The sequence below is a fragment of the Quercus robur genome, chromosome 8, assembly GCF_932294415.1.
Source record: "Quercus robur chromosome 8, dhQueRobu3.1, whole genome shotgun sequence".
Taxonomy (NCBI): Eukaryota; Viridiplantae; Streptophyta; class Magnoliopsida; order Fagales; family Fagaceae; genus Quercus; species Quercus robur.
The window spans coordinates 52,064,101-52,087,029 of NC_065541.1; the positions used below are offsets into that span (position 1 = coordinate 52,064,101).

The following is a 22,929-nucleotide window of genomic DNA, read 5'->3' on the forward strand; positions in this document are numbered from 1 at the left end:
AACAGAAAGTTCATGTTCCAAATTCTTAACTTTATCAATTAAAAACATGTTCTCAGTCTTCACATTATTCAAAAGTTTAGTAGCATCAAACAGTTTAACAAGCAAATTTTTCTTATCAAGCTCAAGAGATGCAATTTTCTTCAAGCCTAATTCAACATTCATAGCATCCTTTGCAGCAACTTTGCAAAGTTTATTGTAGGCTTCCTGAAGATCTGCGTCCTCAAAGAGTTCCCCATCAGAAGGGTTCTCTTCAATAAATATGCTTTCATTGACTACAGCAATAGCAGTGAAAGCAATGAAGTTTCCATCCTCGTCATAACCAGACTCATCATCAGAAACTTCACCATCACTAAGGGTTACAACCATAGCCTTATCCTTAGACTTCAAGTAGGTAGGACATTTAGATTTCATGTGACCATACCCTTGACATCCAAAGCACTAAGGACCCATAGAATTATTTGAAGATTGACCTACTTTTTCTCTAGGTTTATCAGTATTATTAACCTTAGTGGGATCATTCTTCCTAACGTTTCTAAGTTCAACAGTGTTCTCATCTCTTGCCCTTCTGTTGTTGTTTCTAAGGAAATTCCTAAAGTTCTTGGCAAGGTAAGCAATCTCTGTAGCAGAGAGCTCATCATCAAATCCACCAACATCAACATCATCAACTGACTTAAGAGCCATTGATTTGGATTTGCTAGTCTTAGGTAGGTCCAACTCATAGGATTGAAGAGATTCTACAAATTCATCAACAGGGATGGAGTCCACATCCTTACTCTCAATGATGGTAGTCACCTTGGGTCTAAAATCTTCAGTCAAAGATCTAAGAATCTTCCTAACAATTTTAGCTTGATCATAGATTTCACCCAAGTTATATGCAGAATTAACAATATCATTAATTTTAGCATAGAATTCATCAAAAGATTCATCATTAGACATCCTAATGCTTTCAAATTTAGAAGTTAACTGCTGCAATTTGTTGATTTTGATAGCCTTTGTGCCTTTATGCACAATCTGGAGGATATTCCAAGCAGTATAAGCAACCTCAATATTAGAGATTCTCTTAAATTCCTCCATAGAAACAGCGTTAAAGATAGCATTCATAACTTTGCTATTAAACGCGGCTGCTTCTTTTTGAGAAGTTTGCCACTCACTAACAGGAGTAGTGGGCTTCTCCCATCCGTATTCGATGGAGTTCCAGACTTTCTCATCAATCGATTTCAGGAATGCTTTCATCCTTACTTTCCAATAAGCATAGTCATTCCCATCAAAGTGAGGAGAAATAATAAGAGAATGTCCATGTTCCATGACAACAAGGGTCAAGGATCAGCTCAGTGATCAAAAGATCAACAACAAGAGAGCAACCCGCTCTGATACCACTTGATAGTTTTTAGACCCCTTAAAAACACAATTGGATTAACCTAGGTAATTAGCCAAGTTGTTACTTAGTCCAAATTAACAAATCTAGGTTATCACAATCAAAACAATCATATCATGCAAAGCAGCGGAAAGATAAATAATACAAAAATATGATCACCCAGGAAACCAAACCGGTAAAAACCTGGGGAGGATTTAACCTAGCTATCCTCAAGGTAAACCTGAATCCACTATGAAAGAATCGAAGTTGTTCAACAGGACTTAGACCACTAACATCCTATTGCTACCCACCAGTAGAAACTTACTGACACGACCAGGTGCAAGCTCCGAGACCACAGACTCCTTCTTTCTTGGATTCTCCAGCAAGTACAAGCACACCCGCTTGTGTTTCTTTAAGTTCTTATGTCAGCAACTGAATGATCATCAAGCTCTTAAACGAATCTCCTTCTTGATAATCCTAAGCTTGTGTAAAGGAAAGCTCCTCACAAATCTCACAAGAGATTTACACAAATAGCAATATGAGCAACACTAAAACGTGGCAAGGGTTTTCTTTTTATACCTAGGGCAAATTAAAAAACTCTAAACGTTTTAAAACACAACTAGGGCTGAGTTGGAATTCTGCAAAAAACGCATCTGACCCGATTTTCTATTGATCGAGCCTAAGCTTCGATCGATCGAACCAGGCCGAGAAGCATAAATAAATTCTGCAACAGCTTATTCCAACTTTACATAAATGAACCAACTTTGGGCAAGTCTAAACACGACTAAACATATTGTTTTGATCATAATTTGCCAACAATACACATTAGAGTTCTAAATACATAAAATCCTAAGTCTTTAGAACCTAACAAAATACAAAGCTTTAAAGAGTTCTAACTCTTCCCTCTCCACTCTCTCTCCCTTTATTTAATTTTTGAGTGTGAGTTGTTAGGACATATGTGAATCATATTAGGAACATATGTCATTTAGAATTGGCTAATCCTTTGACAAAACACACTTTACTTGTAATTGGGTAGATCTAGGATGTGTTTAATACTTCAAGGAACAAGAGTTCAAGTCCAATTGTTAAAGCCATGCAAGTCTGTCCAAGAAACAAGTGAAGAAGTGCTGAATTTTAAAGCTCGATAACTAGCTCGACAAATAGCATCTATCAAGGTTTATAAGGGATCTTCAACCCGATGCTCGGCAGCTACTCGATAGATAACCTATCTATCGAGATTTACGAAAATCAGTTTTTCAGATCTGATTTCACACAAATTCGTGTATAATTATTTAGGCTTTCTTTTCTCACAACCCTAAACATATATAAGGATTATTTTAAAGGCCGTCACAACTGATGCAAGTGAGTGCAACTTGATGCAAAGGTTTTTCACAAGCATTTTGTGACCGGAGACATATGCCCTAGTTTATCTTTCTCTTGAAGAAGCTACTACGTTTGTACACTGTAGGGTTTTGTAACCAAGGAGCTTCATGATCTTCATCATGTTGATGAATTGAAAAACTTTGCAGCCAACATCCTTCTCAAGTTAGTGGTTAGTCACGTACTTGGATCCGTGCATTAATTGGTTAGTCACATACTGGGAGCATTGCATTGAAAAGGAGAGATTATCACTACAAAACAAGTGCAATTGTGTATTGGGTAAGGGTTCAACTGTAGGTTGGTATAAGGTACTGGGATTCCTTTACTTGTAATCGCTTGTTATAATAATAGTGGATTCTCAGGAGTGGTAACCTTAAAATCACCCAATGGAGTTTTTGACTTGGAGGTTTTCCCCATTCTAAACAAATCACCATGTCAACTTTATTTTCCGCTACATATTAACTTAGTTGGTGATTTGTTTGTGCTACCACACGTATTGCATGTTAATTGGATTAATTAATTAACTTGGCTAATAAATTGGTTAATTCATCACAAGGAGTCAATACATTCCTGGCCTATCATGAGTCTCTTCTATACACTAAGTAGTGTGTGAGTGTTAGTGAGAGTAAGAAAGAAAAGGCCCATCCGTATTTTGTTTTTATTTCCAACAAAGTGGTATCAGAGCCAATCTGTTCGTGGTGAGAATGGCTATTGCTAATGGGATGGTGTCATTCCAATTTCCTCAACTTACCAAACAAAACTTTGAAAATTGGAGTATCTGAATAGAGGCATTGCTCGGATCTTAAGATGCGTGGGAGATTGTGGAGAAAGGTTATGTGGAGTGACAAGATGAAGAATCTTTGACCCCAAACCAAAAGGAAGCCTTGCAAAAGGCACGAAAGAAAGATCAACAAGCTCTTACGTTGATCTATCAAGGTTGGGATGAAACTATGTTTGAGAAAGTTGCAAATGCAACTTCATCCAAGCAAGCATGAGAGATTCTTAAAAACTCTCTAACGGGAGTTGATAAAGTGAAGAAAGTTCGCCTTCAAACATTGAGAGGTGAGTTTAAAGGTTTGAACATGAAAGAATTTGAATCTATTTCAGATTATTTTTCAAGGGTGTTAGCAATTGTAAATCAATTGAAGAGATATGGTGAGAACTTGGATGATGTCCGTGTGGTAGAAAAAATCCTACGGTCAATAACTTCTAAGTTTTACTATATTGTTGTGGCGATTGAGGAATCAAAAGACTTGGATTCAGTGACCATTGACCAGCTCATGGGATCATTACAAGCCCATGAAGAAAGGCTCAATAAGAAGAAGCAAGAGCCTTTGGAGCAAAGTAGCCAAAGAGGCCGAGGACGTGGACATGGTAGAGGGAGAGGATCTGGAGGAAGGAATGGTCAAAACTCTCCCAATTATGAAGAGAGGGGTCAAAGTTCACAATCCACAAGAGATCGTGGAAGAGGAAGTTTCTCAAGACCATATAGAAGAAGGTATGATAAATCTAATATCAAATGTTATTATTGTCAAAAGTATGGGCATTATGCTTGTGAATGTAAAAATACCGCTAACACTGTTGAGGAGAAAGCTAACTATGTTGAAAATAAGAATGAAAAAGTGGAGCCGACTTTGTTGTTGGCATACAAAGGAGAAGACAGAGAAGAAAATGGTGCATGGCATCTTGACTCTGGTGCTAGCAAACATATATGTGGGAATAAAATGATGTTTATGGAGATTGATGAATCGGTGGTCGGGAATGTTACCTTTGGTGACTCATCCAAAGTTTCAAAGAAAGGGATAGGTAAAATTCTTATCCGTTTAAAGAATGGAGATCATCAATTTATTTCTGATGTATATTATGTGCCAAGCATAAAAACTAATATTTTGAGTATGCGACAACTTCTTGAGAAAGACTACGATATCCAGTTGAAAGATCGCAATTGCTTAATAAGGGATCATCAAAATAATGTGATAGTTAATGTGCCTATGACAAGAAATAGAATGTTCTTGTTAAATATTCAAATTGATGCTATTAGATGTCTGAAGGCTTGTTTTAAAGATTCTTTTTGGCTTTGGCATCTAAGATTTGGGCCCTTAAACTTTGGAGGACTACAGATGTTGACAAAAATGAAGATGGTGAGAGGACTGCCTTCCATTAAGCATCCTAACCAGCTTTGTGAAGGATGTCTCATTGGCAAGCAATCAAGGAAGAGCTTTCCAAAAGAAGCTAGTACAAGAGTAACCAAGCCATTGCAACTTGTTCATACTAATGTGTGTGGGCCTATCAAGCCATTGTCACTTGGTAAAAGTAATTACTTTCTTCTCTTTATTGATGATTTTAGTAGAAAAACGTGGGTTTATTTTTTGAAGCAGAAATCTGAAGCATTTGGTGCATTTAATAAATTTAAGGCATTTATAGAAAAGCAGAGTGGCCATGAAATTAAGGCCTTAAGATCTTATAGAGGAGGTGGATTCACCTCAAATGAATTCAAAGAATTTTGTGAAGTAAATGAGATTCGCCGCCCTTTAACAGTTCCGAGGTCACCACAACAGAATGGTGTAGCAGAAAGAAAGAATAATTTAATTCTTAATATAGCCAAAAGCATGTTAAAGAGCAAGAAAATGCCAAAAGAATTTTGGGCTGAAGTTATAGATTGTGCAATCTATTTGTCCAATTGTTGCCCCACAAGAAGTGTACAAGGAAAAACCCCACAACAAGCTTGGAGTAGGAAGAAGCCTATAGTTTCCCATCTTCATGTGTTTTGGAGCATTGCATATGCACATGTACCAAATCAAGAAAGATCCAAGCTAGATGATAAAAGCAAGAAGTATGTGTTCATTGGCTATGATCCAAGCTCTAAGGGCTATAAACTCTATAATCCAAGCACTAGAAAAGTCATTGTTAGTTGAGATGTGGAATTTGACGAAGAAGGCACATGGGATTGGAGCACCCAAGAGGAGAAGTATGATTTCTTTCCTCTATTTGAAGAGGAAGATAAAGGGAATGAAGTTCACAAAGAGCCTATCACTCCACCTCCATCACCAGCAACAGCATCTCCAATTCATGAAAGTCCATCATCATCATCTTTATTAGAAGGAAGTTCTAGTGAAAAACCAAGAAAAATGAGAAGTCTTCAAGATCTTTATGATTTAATAGAGATACATATGATGTAACACTTTTTTTTTTTTTTTTTTGGGTTGATTGTGAACCTACAGGATTTGAAGAAGCGATGCTAGACAAAAAATGGAGAAATGCTATGGACGAAGAGATCAAGGCAATAAAGAAGAATGATACATGGGAGCTTGCAACTCTTCCAACTGGAAAGAAGACAATTGGTGTAAAATGGGTGTACAAGTTGAAGAAGAATGCAGAAGGAGAGGTAAAGAGATACAAAGCAAGATTGGTGGTGAAAGGCTATAGTCAACGGCAAGGTATTGATTATGATGAGGTATTTGCCCCAATTGCTCATTTGGAAACTATACGATTGCTAATTTCTTTAACAGCTCAGAATCAATGGAGAATTTTCCAAATGGATGTAAAATCCGCATTTTTGAATGGCTACCTTGAGGGAGAACTTTATGTTGAGCAAGCTATAGGCTATGTTGTAGAGGGGTAGGAGGATAAAGTTTTGAAGTCGAAGAAAGCTCTATATGGCCTGAAATAGGCACCAAGAACTTGGAATAGTAGAATTGACAACTACTTCCAAGTTAATGGGTTTTTTAAATGCCCACATGAACATGCGCTTTATTGTAAGGTGCATAAAAATGGATATATCTTAATTGTTTGTCTGTATGTAGATGATTTGATTTTTACAGGCAACAATCCAAGTATGTTTGAAGACTTCAAGAAAGCAATGACTAAGGAGTTTGAAATGATAGATATTGGACTTATGGCCTATTATCTAGGCATTGAAGTGAAGTGGATGGAGGATGGAATTTTTATTTCCCAAGAAGGTTATGCGAAGGATATTCTCGAGAAGTTTGAGATGTTAAATTCCAATCCAGTTAGCACCCCTGTAGAATGTGGAGTGAAGTTGTCAAAGCATGACGATGAAGAGAAGGTTAATCCAACATTCTTCAAGAGTTTGGTTGGAAGTCTGAGGTATCTAACATGCACAAGACCAGACATTCTTTTCGGCATTGGACTAGTTAGTCGTTACATGGAAACACCGACGACGACTCATTTGAAGATTGCCAAAAGAATTCTTCACTAATTAAAAAGGTACACTGGATTATGGACTGTTGTATTCACCCTCTAAATATTTTGAACTTGTTGGCTATAGTGATAGTGATTGGGCCGGAGACACGGATGATAGAAAGAGTACCACGGGTGTTGTACTCTATATGGGTGATACTGCATTTACATGGACATCCAAAAAGCAACCAATCGTGACGCTTTCCACTTGTGAAGCTGAGTACATTGTTGCTACCTCCGGTGTTTGTCATGCAATTTGGCTTAGAAGTTTATTGAAAGAGTTGTAGATGTTTCAAGAAGAAGCTACGACGATATTTGTGGACAATAAGTCAGCACCAGCTCTTGCAAAGAATCTAGTCTTTCATGACCAAAGCAAGCACTTTGACACAAGGTATCATTTTATCCAAGAATGTATTGCAATAAAGGAAGTTCATCTTGATTTCATGAAGTCACATGATCAGGTTGCAAATATACTCACTAAACCACTCAAGTATGACACATTCAACAAGCTGCAAGCATTACTTGGAGTAATCAAGAAAACAAGTTTAAGGGGGGATGTTAGAAGTTAAACTTGTTTTTAATTAATCTTTCATAAATAAGTGTGAGTTTCATAAGTTAATGTAGTGGGAGTTTTATTGAAGTTATGTGTGGGATTTATGAATGTAAGAGTTAGAAAAATAAATGTAGTGGGAGTTAAACATTGGATGGTATACTATATAAACCCATTTATCCGTCAAGTTCTAAATAAGAGTTGAAGAGAAATACAAAAATTTAAAGAGTTCTAACTCTTCCCTCTCCACTCTATCTCCCTTTATTTAATTTGTGAGTGTGAGTCTCTTCTATACACTAAGTACTATGTGAGTGTTTGTGAGAGTAAGAGAGAAAAGGCCCATCAGTATTTTGTTTTATTTCCAACAAAACTCACACAAGCTAAGAATATGAACATTGTTTTAAACTACTACCAAATATGAACATCCAACAAAGCCATGTGAACCTAGTAGCTCCATTCACTACCCGTTGGACATAACAGAGTAAAAGTCCTACTTACACAACTCATAGACAGTTCATAGAAGCATTTAATTAAACATGTAATTTGCATTTCTAACCCACAAACGAAACATAAATAGAAAATAAAGATAAACCCAGAAACAAATCATAGAAAATACTATCAAACAAAACCTATGTACAAATCAAATGAAACCCAAATAAAACCCACAAACAAATCAAATGAAACCCAAACAAACCCACCAAAAAAAAAAAAACAAAAAACAAAAAACAAAAAAACAAAAACAAATGAAACCCACAAAAAAAACACACAGCCTTTGTGGATTTAGATTTAGTAGAAAGAGAGAAATAAAGAGGTTAAAGAGGAAGATAAGAGTTGAGAGAGACAAACCTAAAGTTGTCGCGAGAAAGAGAGAGAAGAAGAAGCTTGTTGAGTTGCAAGGAAGAAAGAGAAATGCGAGCCAAAGTAGAGAGAGAAATAGAGGAGCGTGCATGAGAGATTTCAGAATTCCACCATGTTTGAGGGTATTTGAAATCTATGGATTTGGGCCTATCAAATTCTAGTGGGATTTGAGGCCAATCCAAATCCATTTCTTTTAACTTACCGAAAGAAAGAATTTTGATTTGGGCCCCCTCAAATCCAAATCCATGGCAACCAAACAGACCATAAGTGATTGATTTCTACTAAAAAGAGAAGAGTGAGTTGATAGAGAAGTAAAGTTGCTCCTTTCTTTTTTCCTTAATTAATTAATCAATTAATTTTATTATCAGGAAAAGAAATTTTGTGAAACAAAATGCAAAATAGAGATTTGATAGGCACAGAGAATGGCTGAGTTATATCATCGGCATTCAATGCAATTTGGCACTTTTTATAAATCTTTTCTCGAATTCATCTGTCAAAAAAAATTGAAACAAAAACCAAAAACAAAACAAAAGAACAAAATAAAATTTTACATGCACTAATAGAAACCCAAGCGATTGGAAACCATAAATTTTGTGAGAGTTGCTCCTTGAGTTCAACGGAAGGGGAATAGAAGAGACTAGGTTTTCTCACACCGTGGAAAATAGAATGTGTTTTTAACTCTAGTGAAATGCTATGTTTACAATATTTTTATAACAAATTTTAGGTGATAGGTTGTTACAGCCCTTACGGGCTGTTACTGATGGACAAGAAAATAATTTCAATGATAGATTCAAATTAAAAACCTGTAACAACTTACCAACAAAAATTTATTGTGAAAATGTTATGGATGCAGCATTTTTCTTAAATTAAATATAAAACTCCTTTGTTATTATCCTCTATGTAGATATAAAGATTATTCCCATAATATGTGTGTATATATATATATATATATATATTTTTTTTTTTTTTTATAGACCTCCATGAGTGGCTAATGGGGTGTGTACATTTAGATATTTGAAAGAACCATTAAAGAAAATGGAAATCCTTAAAAATTAATCTAGAAATCTATTTTCCCTTTTTTTAAAGCATATTTAAAACTATCCTCTCCTTGCCTTCAATCCAAATATACTACTAAAAATACTATTGGGTATACACATAGAAGTGAAAGTTCCACCCAAAAAATAATAATAATAATAATAAAAGTTGAGAATATTTTTTTAATAGATATGATAGAATTTGAACAAGCAAAATGCTAGAAATACAAAAAATTTTACAAAAACTTTTACAAATTACTGATATAATGAGTGATTATTAGTAAATAAAAAAAATGATGTTATTAGTGGCCCATATAAGAACTAATAAGAACTTGGCCACAACAATAGTTTGTAAAAATATTGTAAAATAGTTTGTAACTGTAACATTACTCTTTGAACAAATAACGATGACTTTATAATAATTGCTTCAATCATCATGTTAAAATATCGATTGGTTTCCTCTTTCTCAATTGTCACCCCCTTTACTCACTTTAGATAATCTGCTACCAATGCTCTAAAGTCTAAACAACATGAATGCATGAAACAAACATAGAGTATATAAGTAGACACATTAAGATGTGAGTTTAATAAGGTTTTATTCTCAAATATAATTCATTAATGAGTTAACATTTATTATATAAAAAAATAACTTAGATAATTAATGGAGAAATAAATTACAAATATTATTATGATAATTAAACCTCATCACAAATTTACAATTTATATTCCTCAAATAATTGATAGGCACATTTGAATACATGTCTATATAAATTGTATTTTGATATAAACTCAAATTCTCAAAACAAAAACAAACAAACAAAAAAAAAATGTATCAACTAATTTGGACAGATTATAATATGTGGGTTCGGACAAATTTGTTTTTCCTCAATTTTCAATCATTTTCTTTTTTCTATTGTCAACCAAATAGACACTACAAGAAACTTGATTTGTTTCAACTCACATTTTTCGAAGGTTCACAAAACACCCTAGAGATAAACGCTAAATAATGTACGCGCTTGATTTAAAGCAACCTTATTTCATGGGTCACAATTTTTCAGAAGAATTGTCGAAATAAACTACTCCATACAACCACTATTTTTAAAAAAAATAAAGATAAAGATAAAGCAATTGTTTCAAGGGTCATGTTGGTGTTGAAATTTCTGTTTTGAAGGTCATGTAAGATGTAGGTCGTCAAAATTTCTTTTTCGAGAAAATTTGTTTCAAAGGTTATCAAGGGTCATCCAAAGCCTCAAAATAATATTTTTTGAGGGCCTTTCAGACTTTTTCCAACGGTTTTGGTCCTAAAAATAAAAAATAAAATAAAAAACCAACTTTTTTGTAGTGAGAAGAAGCTACATTTCCTTCCTAGACTTCCTTTTCTTTCATCTTTTGCTCCTTCCAAACTCAATGTAAGAATGACAACATACAGTGTGGATTTCATGAACACAAGTATTAACAGGAATTCTTTTTCAACATACCTTAATGAACTAATAATTTTATGGGAAGAACTCCAATCCAACTGAATCTACTCATTCCTACTAATTTTTATTTAGAGGTAAGATATGATTTATTTAAAAATCAATAAAAATCACGTGTTGCATCTCCGGCTAAAAATGAGAGGGAATTAGAGGAAATCCTCTTACCTAAATTATTATGATGATTGGTATCAATCATGCACTATAGCTATTATAAATGATCTAAACTCTTTGTTTAGACAGGTGTATGTACACAATTCATTAATAATTAAAGAGAAATACTTGTACTAGACATGACCTCTTACATCAACTACTATCCTGATCATACCAAAAAAAAAAAAAAAAACCCTAAAACCTAGGGTTTTTTTTTTTTTTTTTTTTCTGCAATTTGAAAGAAGACATTTTTGAGAGAGATTGAGAATTTGTTTGTTTGTTTGTTTTTTTTTTTTTTTTTTTTTGGGAATATTTGGGCTATTTAATGATTATGATGTGCATGGTTTGGGAGAGTCAACTGCATTGTATTTGGTTCTTGAGAAAAAGGAGGAATTAACTGAACTAATTGCACCTTGCGTACACTGGTCCCTACTCCTCCACTAGTGAGGCACGGTCAAGCAAGAGGGGAAACCCCACCCTATAGGTGTTGTGCAAAAAACACTCCCATAACTGACTGCACCATACTATGTACAAGCCTACTTAGCACCATGATGCCCTTAAGAAGTTCCAGCTTATACTAAAATATATCAATAAAGTTTCAAAGCCTAGAAACCAGGCCCAACTCATGTAGATTTCTATTCCACAGTCCTTACCCCAACCTTCAAAGCCCTTTCTTTCTTTTAATTAACAAATTTTGTTAGAATAACCTTCAAAGCCAAATGGAAGTTCGAGAAATTAAATACTGCATATTTTAAGCTTCAAAACGAACAAACACAAACAACAAAGTCCCTTATTATTGTATTTCAACTAACTAGTTTCTCCCAATATTCGTTCTCCCACATACCCACTTCTTTCATTATATTTTATATCGAGAAATGGCATCAATAGCTGGAACTTGGAAGATCATTAAGGAGGAGGCATTGTGCATGGAAGTGTATCCCTAGGGGATTTCACCATGGACTCCACCATGAAATTCTTAATCCTCCAAAATTTATTGCCCTCTAGACATGCCATTGTTTCTGAACAGACCTCAAGCGCTCCTAGAGGAATTGTTGGTTCAAATTTCAAGAGCTTTGAGTATTCACTTAACAAGTGAAACATGTAGTCGTAAATAAAGTCCATTTTAAGATTCTCTTGAATGAATTTGCTTGCTGCCTCTCCAATAGCCTGTGCCTGAAATAATAGTGTTGGAGGGGACAGAATTGTGAAGAAAAACAATTAGATAAAGAAACAAAGAAATTTGAAGCATGTCTAGCACCAAAATAAGAAACATAGTGCACGTTGGGTTCCATTATTGACGATCAAAGTGCTTATAAACTAGCATGACAATGAATGTAATCAAAACAACTTTAAAAATACAATAAATAAATGTGATTTTAGGGATATTACAAATTTTACTACATAAGTTTTATAATTAAATAAGTCAAAATAACAAAACAAAACCAAAAAAAAAAAAAAAAATAGTTAATGTAGGAAATATAGCATAAGTTAGGTTGTCGAAAGTGTAAATATTCTTAAGTTAAATAAATTTCAACTATTGATTCCATTAAAATTTAAATGGGGGAGACATAAGGATGACGTTGTGACTTGATTTTGAAAGTTGAATGACTACATTGATACAATTAATAGATGAGGACTTGAGAGATCAAATTAAATTTTATTGGGTAAAATACAAATAACACCTATGAGGTTTGAGCTAATGTTAATCAGGTTCAAAACTTTTGAAAACTGATTAATTTGGTCTCTAATCACTATGAGAGAAAGGAGAAAAATAAGTAACAATTTAGAGTCCAATTTGGGTTTAGGACCAATATATTTGGTCAACTTAGAAAAGTTTTTGACCTAGCTAACATTAACTCAAACCTCAGAGCCAAAGGTGTTACTTGTACTTTAGCCGACTTTACTTAGTAGTTGGAGGATCAAACTAATAATTTAACCAATTTATTGATTATGTTATTAAAGTGACATTTACAATCTTTGTAGTAAAATTGGTAGTAGTCTTAATGTTTTCAAATTAGTTTTTTGTGATCAGTGAAACGTCAGTAATATGTGCAAGGTTTATGTAATAAAATTTGTAGTATTCTTATCCTCACTCTTTTCCAAAATATGTCGTACTAGACTACTATGTATATTACAAGCATCCTACGAGAAAATCAGAAAAATCATGTTGTTTCTTTAAGGAAAAATAGAAAATTAACAAAAACAATTAAAACCATTTTGAGAAGGCTTTTTGTTAGGTTCTAAAGACTTAGGAATTTATGTATTTAGAACTCTAATGTGTATTGCTGGCAAACCATGATCAAAACAATGTGTTTAGAAGTGTTTTAGTCTTGCTCAAAGTTGTGTATTTTATGTAAAGTTGGAATCGAGCTAATGCAGAAAGAATTATGCATTTCGGCCTGGCTCGATCGATCGAAGCTTAGGCTCGATCGATCGAATATCGGGCAGAATGTTTTTTTTCTGCAGATTTCCAACTCAGCCCTAGTTGTTTAAAACGTTTTAGGGTTTTTTAATATGTCCTAAGTATAAAAGGCAAACCCTAGCCACGTTTTAGTGTTGCTCATATTGCTGTTTGTGTAAATCTCTTGTGAGATCTAGAGGAGCTTTCCTTTACACAAACTTAAGGTTTTCAAGGAGAAGATATTTTCTACACCTTGATGATCAACTCGGTTGCTGCCATTGAAGCTTAAAGAAAACACAAGCGGGTGTGCTTGTATCTGGTAGTGAATCCAAGAAAGAAGGAGTCCGTGGATTCGGAGCTTGCACGTGGTCGTGTCAGTAAGTTTTACTAGTTGGTAGCAATAAGAAGTCAAGCGTGGGGGCTTGTAAGTCTTATTGTATGAACTTCGATTCTTTCAAGATAGTGGATTCAAGTTTACCTTGAGAATAGCTAGGTCAAATCCTCCCCAAGTTTTTACCGGTTTGGTTTCCTAGGTGATCATATTTTGTGTTATTTATCTTTCCGCTGCTTTGCATGATATGATCTTTGTAATTGTGATAACCTAGATTTGTTAAATTGAACTAAGTAACAACTTGGCTAATTACCTAGGTTAAATCAATTGTGTTTTAAGGGGTCTAAAAACTATCACTTTTAAATAGTGCATTTCTATATATGTGTTCTACATTTGTTTATGTTTTTCATAATTCAAGAAAAGATAACTGTTTGAGGAAAGCAAAGCCACACATGCATGTCCACAGGCTAAATTTGGTTGTGTCAATAGGGGAAGAGAGAAAAGAGGTTTACTTTGTCGGTGTGATTATTGCCCCATTCGACAGCAAGCTTAAGATCTCTGCATATATTGTCAGTTACTTTGATGGGCCAGTAGTGTTGCATGGGCACCAAGCTTCTTGTGAAAAATTCGTGGTACTGAGGCATCAGTAGCAAGGTCATGGAATTGCAAGCTAGAATGTACTTTTCACTCACTGACCATGTCGATCCTTCTATGTAAATTTTATATCTTCAGATGGAAAAAGGCAAACAAAACAGAAAATAATGTCATTAATAACACTATGAATGTATTATGACATATTTCAAAGGAAATTATAAGAAAAATGAAGAAAAAGAAATTGTTGAGAAATTAAAGAAGCGTAATATTTACCTATGGGTGCATTGATCTTCTAGTTTTGAGTTCTTGAATCCTTGTTTAGATTCTTTTCCCCAATCCTGAATACAAATAAACTAGTTGAAATAAATATTTATTAAAGAAATTGTTGCTGATGAATCATAAGCCTCCTCTTAACAAAACCTAGTGACACTCCTCATCATTTGAAAGTTGAAATTAAAGTATAAGAATCTATTAATCATGGTTGCCAAATTCATGAGTCTAGTAAATAGACGAAACTAAGTAAATACAATGAATGGACTGAGATCAAGAGAATTACTGTAGACATTTTTTTTTTAAAGAATACTGAGTATTTTAACACATACTCACACACACGAGAAGAGGGGGAAAGGTCTTAAAGAAACCGACAGTGGTGTATATCCAAAATGGTCTAACTCTTGGTTATACAGCACAAGTTTTAAACCTCTTTAACTCACACTCATTTTCCAATGTGGGATTTGTTATATATATAGATATATAAATGAATAGGTTGTAATAATTATATTTGAGTTTGGAGAATATTGTTTCATAAAGTTTATAAAGTGAAATTTTAAGTTCTGGAATTTTCTAAGTGAAATTCGAAATTCAGTATTTTCGATCGGTCAAAATCTTTCCTCGATCGATCGAAGTGATGAGTGAAATTGTTCTGGAGTCTCAGCCTGGTTCTATCGATGCTCGATTCCTGTTCAATAGATCGAAAAGAACATTCCATCAATCAAAAGGAACTCTTGATCAATTAAGACTTGTTGTGTGGGTTCTTTTTTTTAGCACACAGGTCCAAGTAGAAATAAGGATCCTGGGCCCAATACTTATTGTTTTAAGGGACTGGGCTTGGTTCATCGCGGCTAAATTGGGCTAATTTCGAACTAGGTGGTGCACAGAGCAAAAATTCTACAACACATACATGCTAACATACAAGAAATATATGCATTAAATAGCAAGAAACAACAAAGGAACGCAATGATAAAGAAAGAACGTAAAATAAAGCGTTAGAGATCCTTAAAATAATGTAAAATACTTCATTACTTTCTTAATTGTGTAATACACTATGCTCACTAGGACGTGTTACAAGGTCCAAATAAGTTTAAAAATCACAGACTTAAATGGCTCTTCAGGCCTCTAAGACTTGCAAAGTTTGAATCCCTTTGAATCCAAGTGTGTTCTCTAGTGGCTGTTTGAGGATACCAAGTGGTATTTCCCTCTCTTTTCTCTCTTCTTTTTGAATTCTGACAAAGTTTTCTCAATGATTTTACTCTAATTCACTGTTGTTGAATGCCCTTTCAATGTTGGTTACTTCCCCTTTTATAGTGCCATCCTAGGATTTCCAGGATACCACTGATTCCCTCCATTTGCTCCCCTAGGTACCAGAACCAATGCCATGTTAGAATCATTGAATGCTGATCCTTTTCTCATTCCTCATTATTTTCTTCTTTTGAGATTTCTTCTTCAAAAGCCTCTAGCTGACTTTCCCCTTCTAGGGGGTCCTAGAAGGCTGGCTTTTTGTTCTTTTCTTCTCCAAAGTTTTTAGATTCCACTTTTTCAGACCCACTTTTTGGCTGCTTTCTCTTTTGTCATTTTCCCAGGTGAGCTGATTCTTTTCTGTCAGGCCGAAAGATCCTAAGCCTCCTTCCTTCCTGGTTCTTCTTCCTGAGTTCCTTGAGGTACTAGGCTCTTGCTCATGAGTTGTTGGTTCCCAGGCCCTCTGACCCCTTTACTGCATCATTGGGTGCTTGACAAGGACATATTTGTTCTTGTTCCTTATGTTTCTTAGCACCCGCTCTAAACTGTCTTAATCCAAACCTAACTTTGCTGCATGTCCCAAGGATCCCAAGCTACTTGGAATCCCCAGTATTGCAGCCCAATTTTTTCCCTGGGCTCTCTAGTGATTTTCTGACCTTGGCAGGCTAGGCTTCTTTCTTCCCTTTGTTTCATGAGACCTTTACCCATTCATGGATTTGGGTTCCTCCTTATGACCCTTGATGGGCTTGAGCTTCTCCTCCCTTTCCTTTTTTTGAAGGCCCAAATATTTTATTTTTTTCTATAGTTCAATCCTTTGTGCTATTTTGGGCCTTGGCGCAATACTGTGATTTTTTAGACCTCAACACTTGTAAAACTAAATTTTTTGCAGAATTTTCAGTAACTATTCTAAATGTTTGAAAATGTTTCAAGCATTGTGAACGATTTTATGAAACATTTTAACTCTTCATACATGCCTTGTGGTGAAATAGAATCCTATAGGTTTAAATAAAGGTTACAAAGAAACACAAGAAATCATGTGGTCATTCTCTAGATTTGCTATCTGTAGAACCCAACAACTTAGTTATATCCTAGGGACAAATTTGTGATAACCCTTTAGCAATATTAGTGTGGGGGCAAATATTGTCTAAGAAAAACGATATTATGCTTCCTAATTATCTATTTTCTGTTTGTTTTTTTTATTGACATTGTTCTTCCATCATTACTTTGTGTAATATCCCCAACAGGATTAACCCATTGTAGACAGATTTAAATGGCAAGAATGTGATTGTTGTTACATAAACAATATAATAAATGAATATTTGAATCAGTTTTTTCAATTGCTGATACATTATTATGTAAGGCTTATGTAGTAAAATTTATAATATCCTTAACATTGCTTAAGTGAATTAATCATACTAAAAATAAGAATATTCGGTGGTTAATAATAAAAATATAATATAATATATATAAAATATTAACTAAATTGATAGTTAATAAACTAAATATTATTTAAGTGATAATTAAATATGAAAAAACTCATTTAAATTTTTGCCATAAAATAACTCAAATTGTATCCAACTCTGGTATTTAATATCTTTTCTTTTACTACATATTATTATTAAAAATGTCCCGATAACTAAACTCATCCACCCATTAATTCTAGAATTGTATGAATATTCCTTAAAATAAAAATCAAGGAATTTGATAAAGAAATTTACTTGGATATATAAATGAACATTCCAGTCGTGTTTGTCAGAGATCCTGCACTTCATAAGTTCCATTCTTGTTCGAGACATGTATGGGTTTCCTTTCCAGAAGGCATAGGGTTTTCTATCCTTCCATTCGATCCTTTTATTGCCTTCTTTTAGGGCCTCCAACGTAGTTCTCCATGGCTTTATATCAATCTCAGGCCTAACAAAGGAAAATTTTTGTTAATTATTTTTTTGAACCAAAAAAAAAAAATTATTATAATTATGAATCATATGAGAAAACAAAGGAGTGCAACTCCTATTATAATTTTTATTATTATTTTAGAATAACCACCTGTACAAGCTGAATCATATGAAAAAACAAAGAAGTATAACCCTTTTTTTACAAGTTTACTTAATTAGATCAGTAAGCCTATAATTATAGAGAAATGTTATCCACAATATTTTCACAACACTTTCACAACAAATCCTAGATAGTAAATTATTATTGATTGTTACAGGTGAGCAAAAAAGTAATTTAAGTTGTAAATTCAAATTAGAACCAATAACAACTTACCACATATGATTTATTATAAAAATATTATGGACATAACGGTTCTCATAATTATAACATCAGACCATCTTGCAAAACTATTCTCCTTTTATTGGACAGTGCAAAGAAAGGCTACCTTCACCTTGATTCATCAAATCCTATTAACTTTGGGAATAAACAATATATCTTTTAGGCCAGAACATCCAAAGGGAGGAATACACAGTATATACACTGTATATTACTAAATCATACCTAATTAAAAAAATTATTGGATATATCTCCTTGTAGTTGGAGAACATAATTCTTTTTTTAAAATCAGATTGAAATAAATAATTAACCATATTTATTTGATGTTGTAGGGTCACGTTTTTCAGGCCAGGCCCAAGATGCATGGGACCTTAGACCAATGAGCCTGGTACAATGAATTTGTAGAGAGTGGGTCAAAGAGCTAGGTTTTAGTGTATGGACAATGGTAATCACGGTGTTCTTCATGGACCGAGTTTACCAGAGAGGATTGGTCCTCGGCGCGATCCGGGGAGCTTTTTCTGGTGCCTTTGATGTGATGAGGGGTCTCAGCCCCGCCCTTCTGTCTCCTTGTCCTCTCTTTTTATAGTAGTTTCCTCCCTTCTGAATGGGGTTCCTTGGGTAGGTACTTGTCCCATCAGCCCTTCCCTCTAGTTGTTGAGAATGGTTGTAAAGGCAGAAAAGCATAGCTATGTGAAACACAAGGCACTAAGTGCAGTCATGGCAGCTTTTCCCTCTGACATTTCCATTTTCTCCGTTGTCCTTTTTTGTTTTAGTACTTTTCCTATTCCGTGAAACGATTTGGAGTGCTGCTACCAGTGGCAGGTTGTCTCCTTTATCCTCGACTACATCCATGTCGAGGAGGATTCTCCACATGGCCAAGGAGGATTCTCCGCATGGCCGAGGAGGGGTTTTTCCTCCCCATGGTCAAGGAGGGGTTTTCCCTTGGGCTAGGCGTTTGGCCCAACGTAGACATTGACATGGGCCTACTGGTCTTTTACCCCCCACAGATGTATTATTCAATATATCAACAGCAACCATGCTATAAAGAAATTTTAGGGGTGTGAGTTTACGAGTACCTCATCTTATGGGTATTAATCACATGTTTGTGTGATTTACAAGTGTATGTTTAGACGCGAAATTGTGTTGTATACATTCATTATATAAATACTTTTTGTCGCATTCCTCTTTTTGGAGGAAATATTTGCTATTTTCATTACATACTACTGGTCTCTCAAAACTTGTAAACCCCAATAGTGTATGAGGATCACTTCTTGTGAGAGTCCTACTATATGTATTTGATAATTTGATATATGTAACCACCCTCACATGGGTTGAATACATGGTATTCTATTTTGTATATATGTAGCAAAAACACCCATGCTCCGAGTAACTTTTGCAATCAAACTGTAATTTTTCTTAGAAGTAAATTGTAATTAAATTTGAAAAGGAATTGAAACTTACCAACCCCAGAAGGACCAATCAGGGAAGACAATGTCTAGTGTTTCATCATCATTACAATAATGGAACACCGGTGGCACCGACGTGGCTTTAGGCCCTTGGTGGTCACGTTTTTTAATCACGGTTTCGTCTCCACACCAAAACATCAGCTCCAAATCTGGTACCTTCCCAGGGTACAACCTCAGAAGCTGCAAAATTCCCCATATTGTAAAGACATCCCTAGTTTGATATGACCCCTTATATTTCTCAACATAAGCCTTTCCCTTTACAATAACAAGTCTAAAATTTGCATAAACTCTTCCACTTTCCACCATGTCCCTCGTGATTCCAGCACTCTTCCATGGCCGTAGATCTTCGTGAATCCACCGCATGTACTCTGGACATGCCACAGGGGATGATCCCTCCTTCTCAATTGTCACCGGGTAATTGGTTGGACATGTTAAGTTCAAATTGGAGCAATTGAATTTGAATGGAAACTCAACTTGGACAGAGGACTTTTTAGGACTTATTGTGGTTGCAAATGTCCTAAAGAAGTAGTTACCTGTTAAGGCAGACTTAAAAAAAAAATGAAGAAACTTATAAGAAAAATATATGCATTCTAATTGAAAATGCACAATTGAGAAAATGATAAATGATATGTCCACAACATTTTCAGAACATTTTTACAACAAGTCTTAAGTGTCAGATTGTTACTAGTTGTTATTGTACATGTTGGGGCAAAAAAGTAATCTTAATGATAGGTTCAAATTTGAACCAATAACAATCAATCACCTATGATTGTTGTGAAAATGTTGTAAAAATATTGTGAATGTAATACATTTCAAATTAAAGATTGTACTTGTTTTCTTTAAGCGAAAAAGAAAGCACAAATTATAAGTTTAGTTTCAGCTAGTTATGACTGTTAATAGTTAGTTCTTTAATTTGAAATTGAATAAATTTATTGTATTTCACACTACAATTTAGGTTGGATGCTACCAAATCTGCTTATCACACCCTTTCAAATCAAGTTTTGAAAACAGGATTTTAGTTCTAATTAATTAGCCAAAGGAAGTGGGGACCAATGTATTCAAAATCTCAAACTGAGCTTTCTCCAAGATCAACGATATTGAAAGTTTTGTAAATATAGGGGAATATACCTTGAATAATTCCTAGGTTAGCCAATGGCGTGTAGCCTATGAGTCTTGATTAGCAAAAAAAATAAAAATAAAAAATAAAACTTCTTTTAAGTAAAAGGGTGTGGTAGTCTAAAAGAATAGTACTAATTTATCCTTAGTCATAAGTCTAATCCAAGATGCCACTCGATTATGAAGGCCATTAAAATAAAATATTATGTAATAGATTATGGGAATTGGATTCTAAAAGCAATACATACTAATATTTATATATATATATATATATATATATATATATATATAATGGCTTTCAATTGTTTCTTTAGACTCAAGAAATTAAGAACGGAGCTAACCAATATTAACCAAAAGAACATTCACTCCCGACTAGCCATATTATTTTTGGGAAAATTATACTAACTTCTCCTAAAGTTTTTTTTTTTTTTTTTTTTTTTTTATTGCACTGATCTTTCCCTCTAATTTAAAATAAGACACTTACCTTTCCTAAATGGCTAAAAAAATAGTTTTAAAAAATCCCATAAGAAAAGGCTTAAAAAAATCTTGAATTTCTTATTAGGGGTTGAGTGGACTACAATTTAAGTAGAGGATAAAGTTTAAGACGTTTATAACCCCTTTCTGGTCATTTTGAGGGGAAGAGGTTATATATATAATTTGATAGTTTTATGGAAAATTACACTTTATCACTCTAAACTATACTCCAAATTACACTTTGCATCTTAAACTTTCAAAATGAACAATTTGCACCTAAACTATAACTCATGTTACACTTTGCACCATGTCGTTAATTCTACCATTATCTTGGATGGCATCATGTGAAAAAACTCAATTGTCCATCTTCTCAATCTCTTAAAAATAAAGGAGAAATTATACTTTACGACTCTAAACTATACTTCCAATCACACTTTGCACCCTAAACTTTGGTTTTCCATCCAAAATAACAGCAGAATTAGCAGCAGGATACAAAGTGTAACACATGTTATAGTTTATGGTGCTAACTATGTATTTTAAAAGTTTAGAGTACAAAGTGTTGTTTGGAATATAATTTATAGTGGTAAAACCTATTATTTTAAACTAGATAAGAGTTAAGTAAGATAATGAAAAACCTCGGATGGAAGTTAGTGTAATTTTCCTTTACTTTTCTAGTCAAATCACTGCAAGTCACTCATAAAAACCATATTGCATCCCATTAGTTTCCACTCAGCAAGTTTTTTTTTTTTTTTTGGATAACCACCACTGAGCAAGTTGATAAAAATGCTACAGCTGTTCTCCATAGTTAGTCTTGGCAATGATGGAACCTAGCTAAAAGACAGATTCAAATGGTCATTACTCATTAGACATTATCAAAAATAGCATGACTCATTACTCTAGTACCTTTTATCCATTTTTTATATATTAATTTTAATTTTCTCCCTCTATTTCTATTCCTAAAAACCCAAGGTCCCTTTCTCTTTAATTTCTCTCTTCTCTTCCCAAAGCAATGATTGACTTCGGTCGTCGGTAGTCGTCGTTGTCGCCGATATTGGTGTTGGGTGGCCAAACGGCCCAAACTTGCCGAAGGGCAGGGCAAGATAGAAAAAACAGTAGATGTTTGGTTTAAATATAAAGATGAGATGTGAGTGATTTAGGACATGACTATCAAGAGTGGGCTTGATCAATATAGACAACAATAATCATACAGGTCTTTGGTTTATGACTTCGGAAAATGAGAAAACTCTGGACATTGTAACGAAGGTTATGGTCAACAACCACGTAAAACACCTCTATAACTTTTAAAAGGAAAAAGAAATTGTTATTAACTATGTTAATAAGCAAAGAAAAACAAACAAACTTGGGACTTAAGAGGATAATAGATAGCCTGGGAGGGACTTACCTTGTCAATCCAATAGACAAAGCTGATGACAAAGACGAAGATGAAAATAGTTATGGAGGCCCATCTCTTCCCATAAGACATCGAAAAATGACCACACAATGGAGCCCCTTGTGACCAAAACCCGAAAACCAAATGAAAACAAGTTCCCATATCCATATATATATATATATATATATATAACAACCACCTAAATTTCTATCTCTTTGACTTGAAATAGTGATAAATGATAATGGTTTAGGTCGGTAAGAAATTTCTAATAATATTGTTAAAGTGTTGTGAAAATACATGTGGGTGTAAAAGTGTTGTGAAAATATATGTACTATTATTTAAACAACAGTACCAAATAGGAGAATCAATT

The 22,929-nt window shown here is 34.2% G+C and overlaps 2 protein-coding genes across 2 annotated transcripts; one reads left to right on the plus strand and one right to left on the minus strand.

The window, feature by feature from the left end:
- Window positions 1-3,816: 3,816 nt before the first annotated feature.
- Window positions 3,817-4,898, plus strand: LOC126696457 (uncharacterized). Its single transcript, XM_050393197.1, has 2 exons — window positions 3,817-4,742; window positions 4,799-4,898. Exons 1-2 carry the CDS (start codon window positions 3,817-3,819, stop codon window positions 4,896-4,898), a joined length of 1,026 nt encoding a protein of 341 aa, XP_050249154.1.
- A 6,832-nt stretch (window positions 4,899-11,730) lies between these two features.
- LOC126696945 (uncharacterized) lies at window positions 11,731-22,719 on the minus strand. The gene is made up of 6 exons (XM_050393712.1): window positions 22,572-22,719; window positions 19,575-20,125; window positions 17,564-17,756; window positions 14,604-14,668; window positions 14,249-14,462; window positions 11,731-12,177 (listed from the first exon to the last, which is right to left on the minus strand). The coding sequence occupies exons 1-6, from the start codon at window positions 22,650-22,652 to the stop codon at window positions 11,911-11,913; spliced, it is 1,371 nt and encodes a 456-aa protein (XP_050249669.1). The 5' UTR covers window positions 22,653-22,719; the 3' UTR covers window positions 11,731-11,910.
- Between the last annotated feature and the right edge of the window lie 210 nt (window positions 22,720-22,929).

What these genes read in the sequence shown, in the direction of transcription:
- LOC126696945 (XM_050393712.1), bottom strand. Translation starts at nt 22,652, where the DNA reads ATGTCTTATGGGAAGAGATGGGCCTCCATAACTATTTTCATCTTCGTC. An exon ending in GATTGGTCCTTCTGGGGTTG is followed by an intron (nt 17,757 to 19,574) that starts GTAAGTTTCAAT and finishes TTCCTTTGTTAG; the next exon opens with GCCTGAGATTGATATAAAGC. An exon ending in ATGTTCATTTATATATCCAA is followed by an intron (nt 14,669 to 17,563) that starts GTAAATTTCTTT and finishes ATTTGTATTCAG; the next exon opens with GATTGGGGAAAAGAATCTAA.
- LOC126696457 (XM_050393197.1), top strand. Translation starts at nt 3,817, where the DNA reads ATGAAAGAATTTGAATCTATTTCAGATTATTTTTCAAGGGTGTTAGCA. An exon ending in CCTATGACAAGAAATAGAAT is followed by an intron (nt 4,743 to 4,798) that starts GTTCTTGTTAAA and finishes CTTGTTTTAAAG; the next exon opens with ATTCTTTTTGGCTTTGGCAT.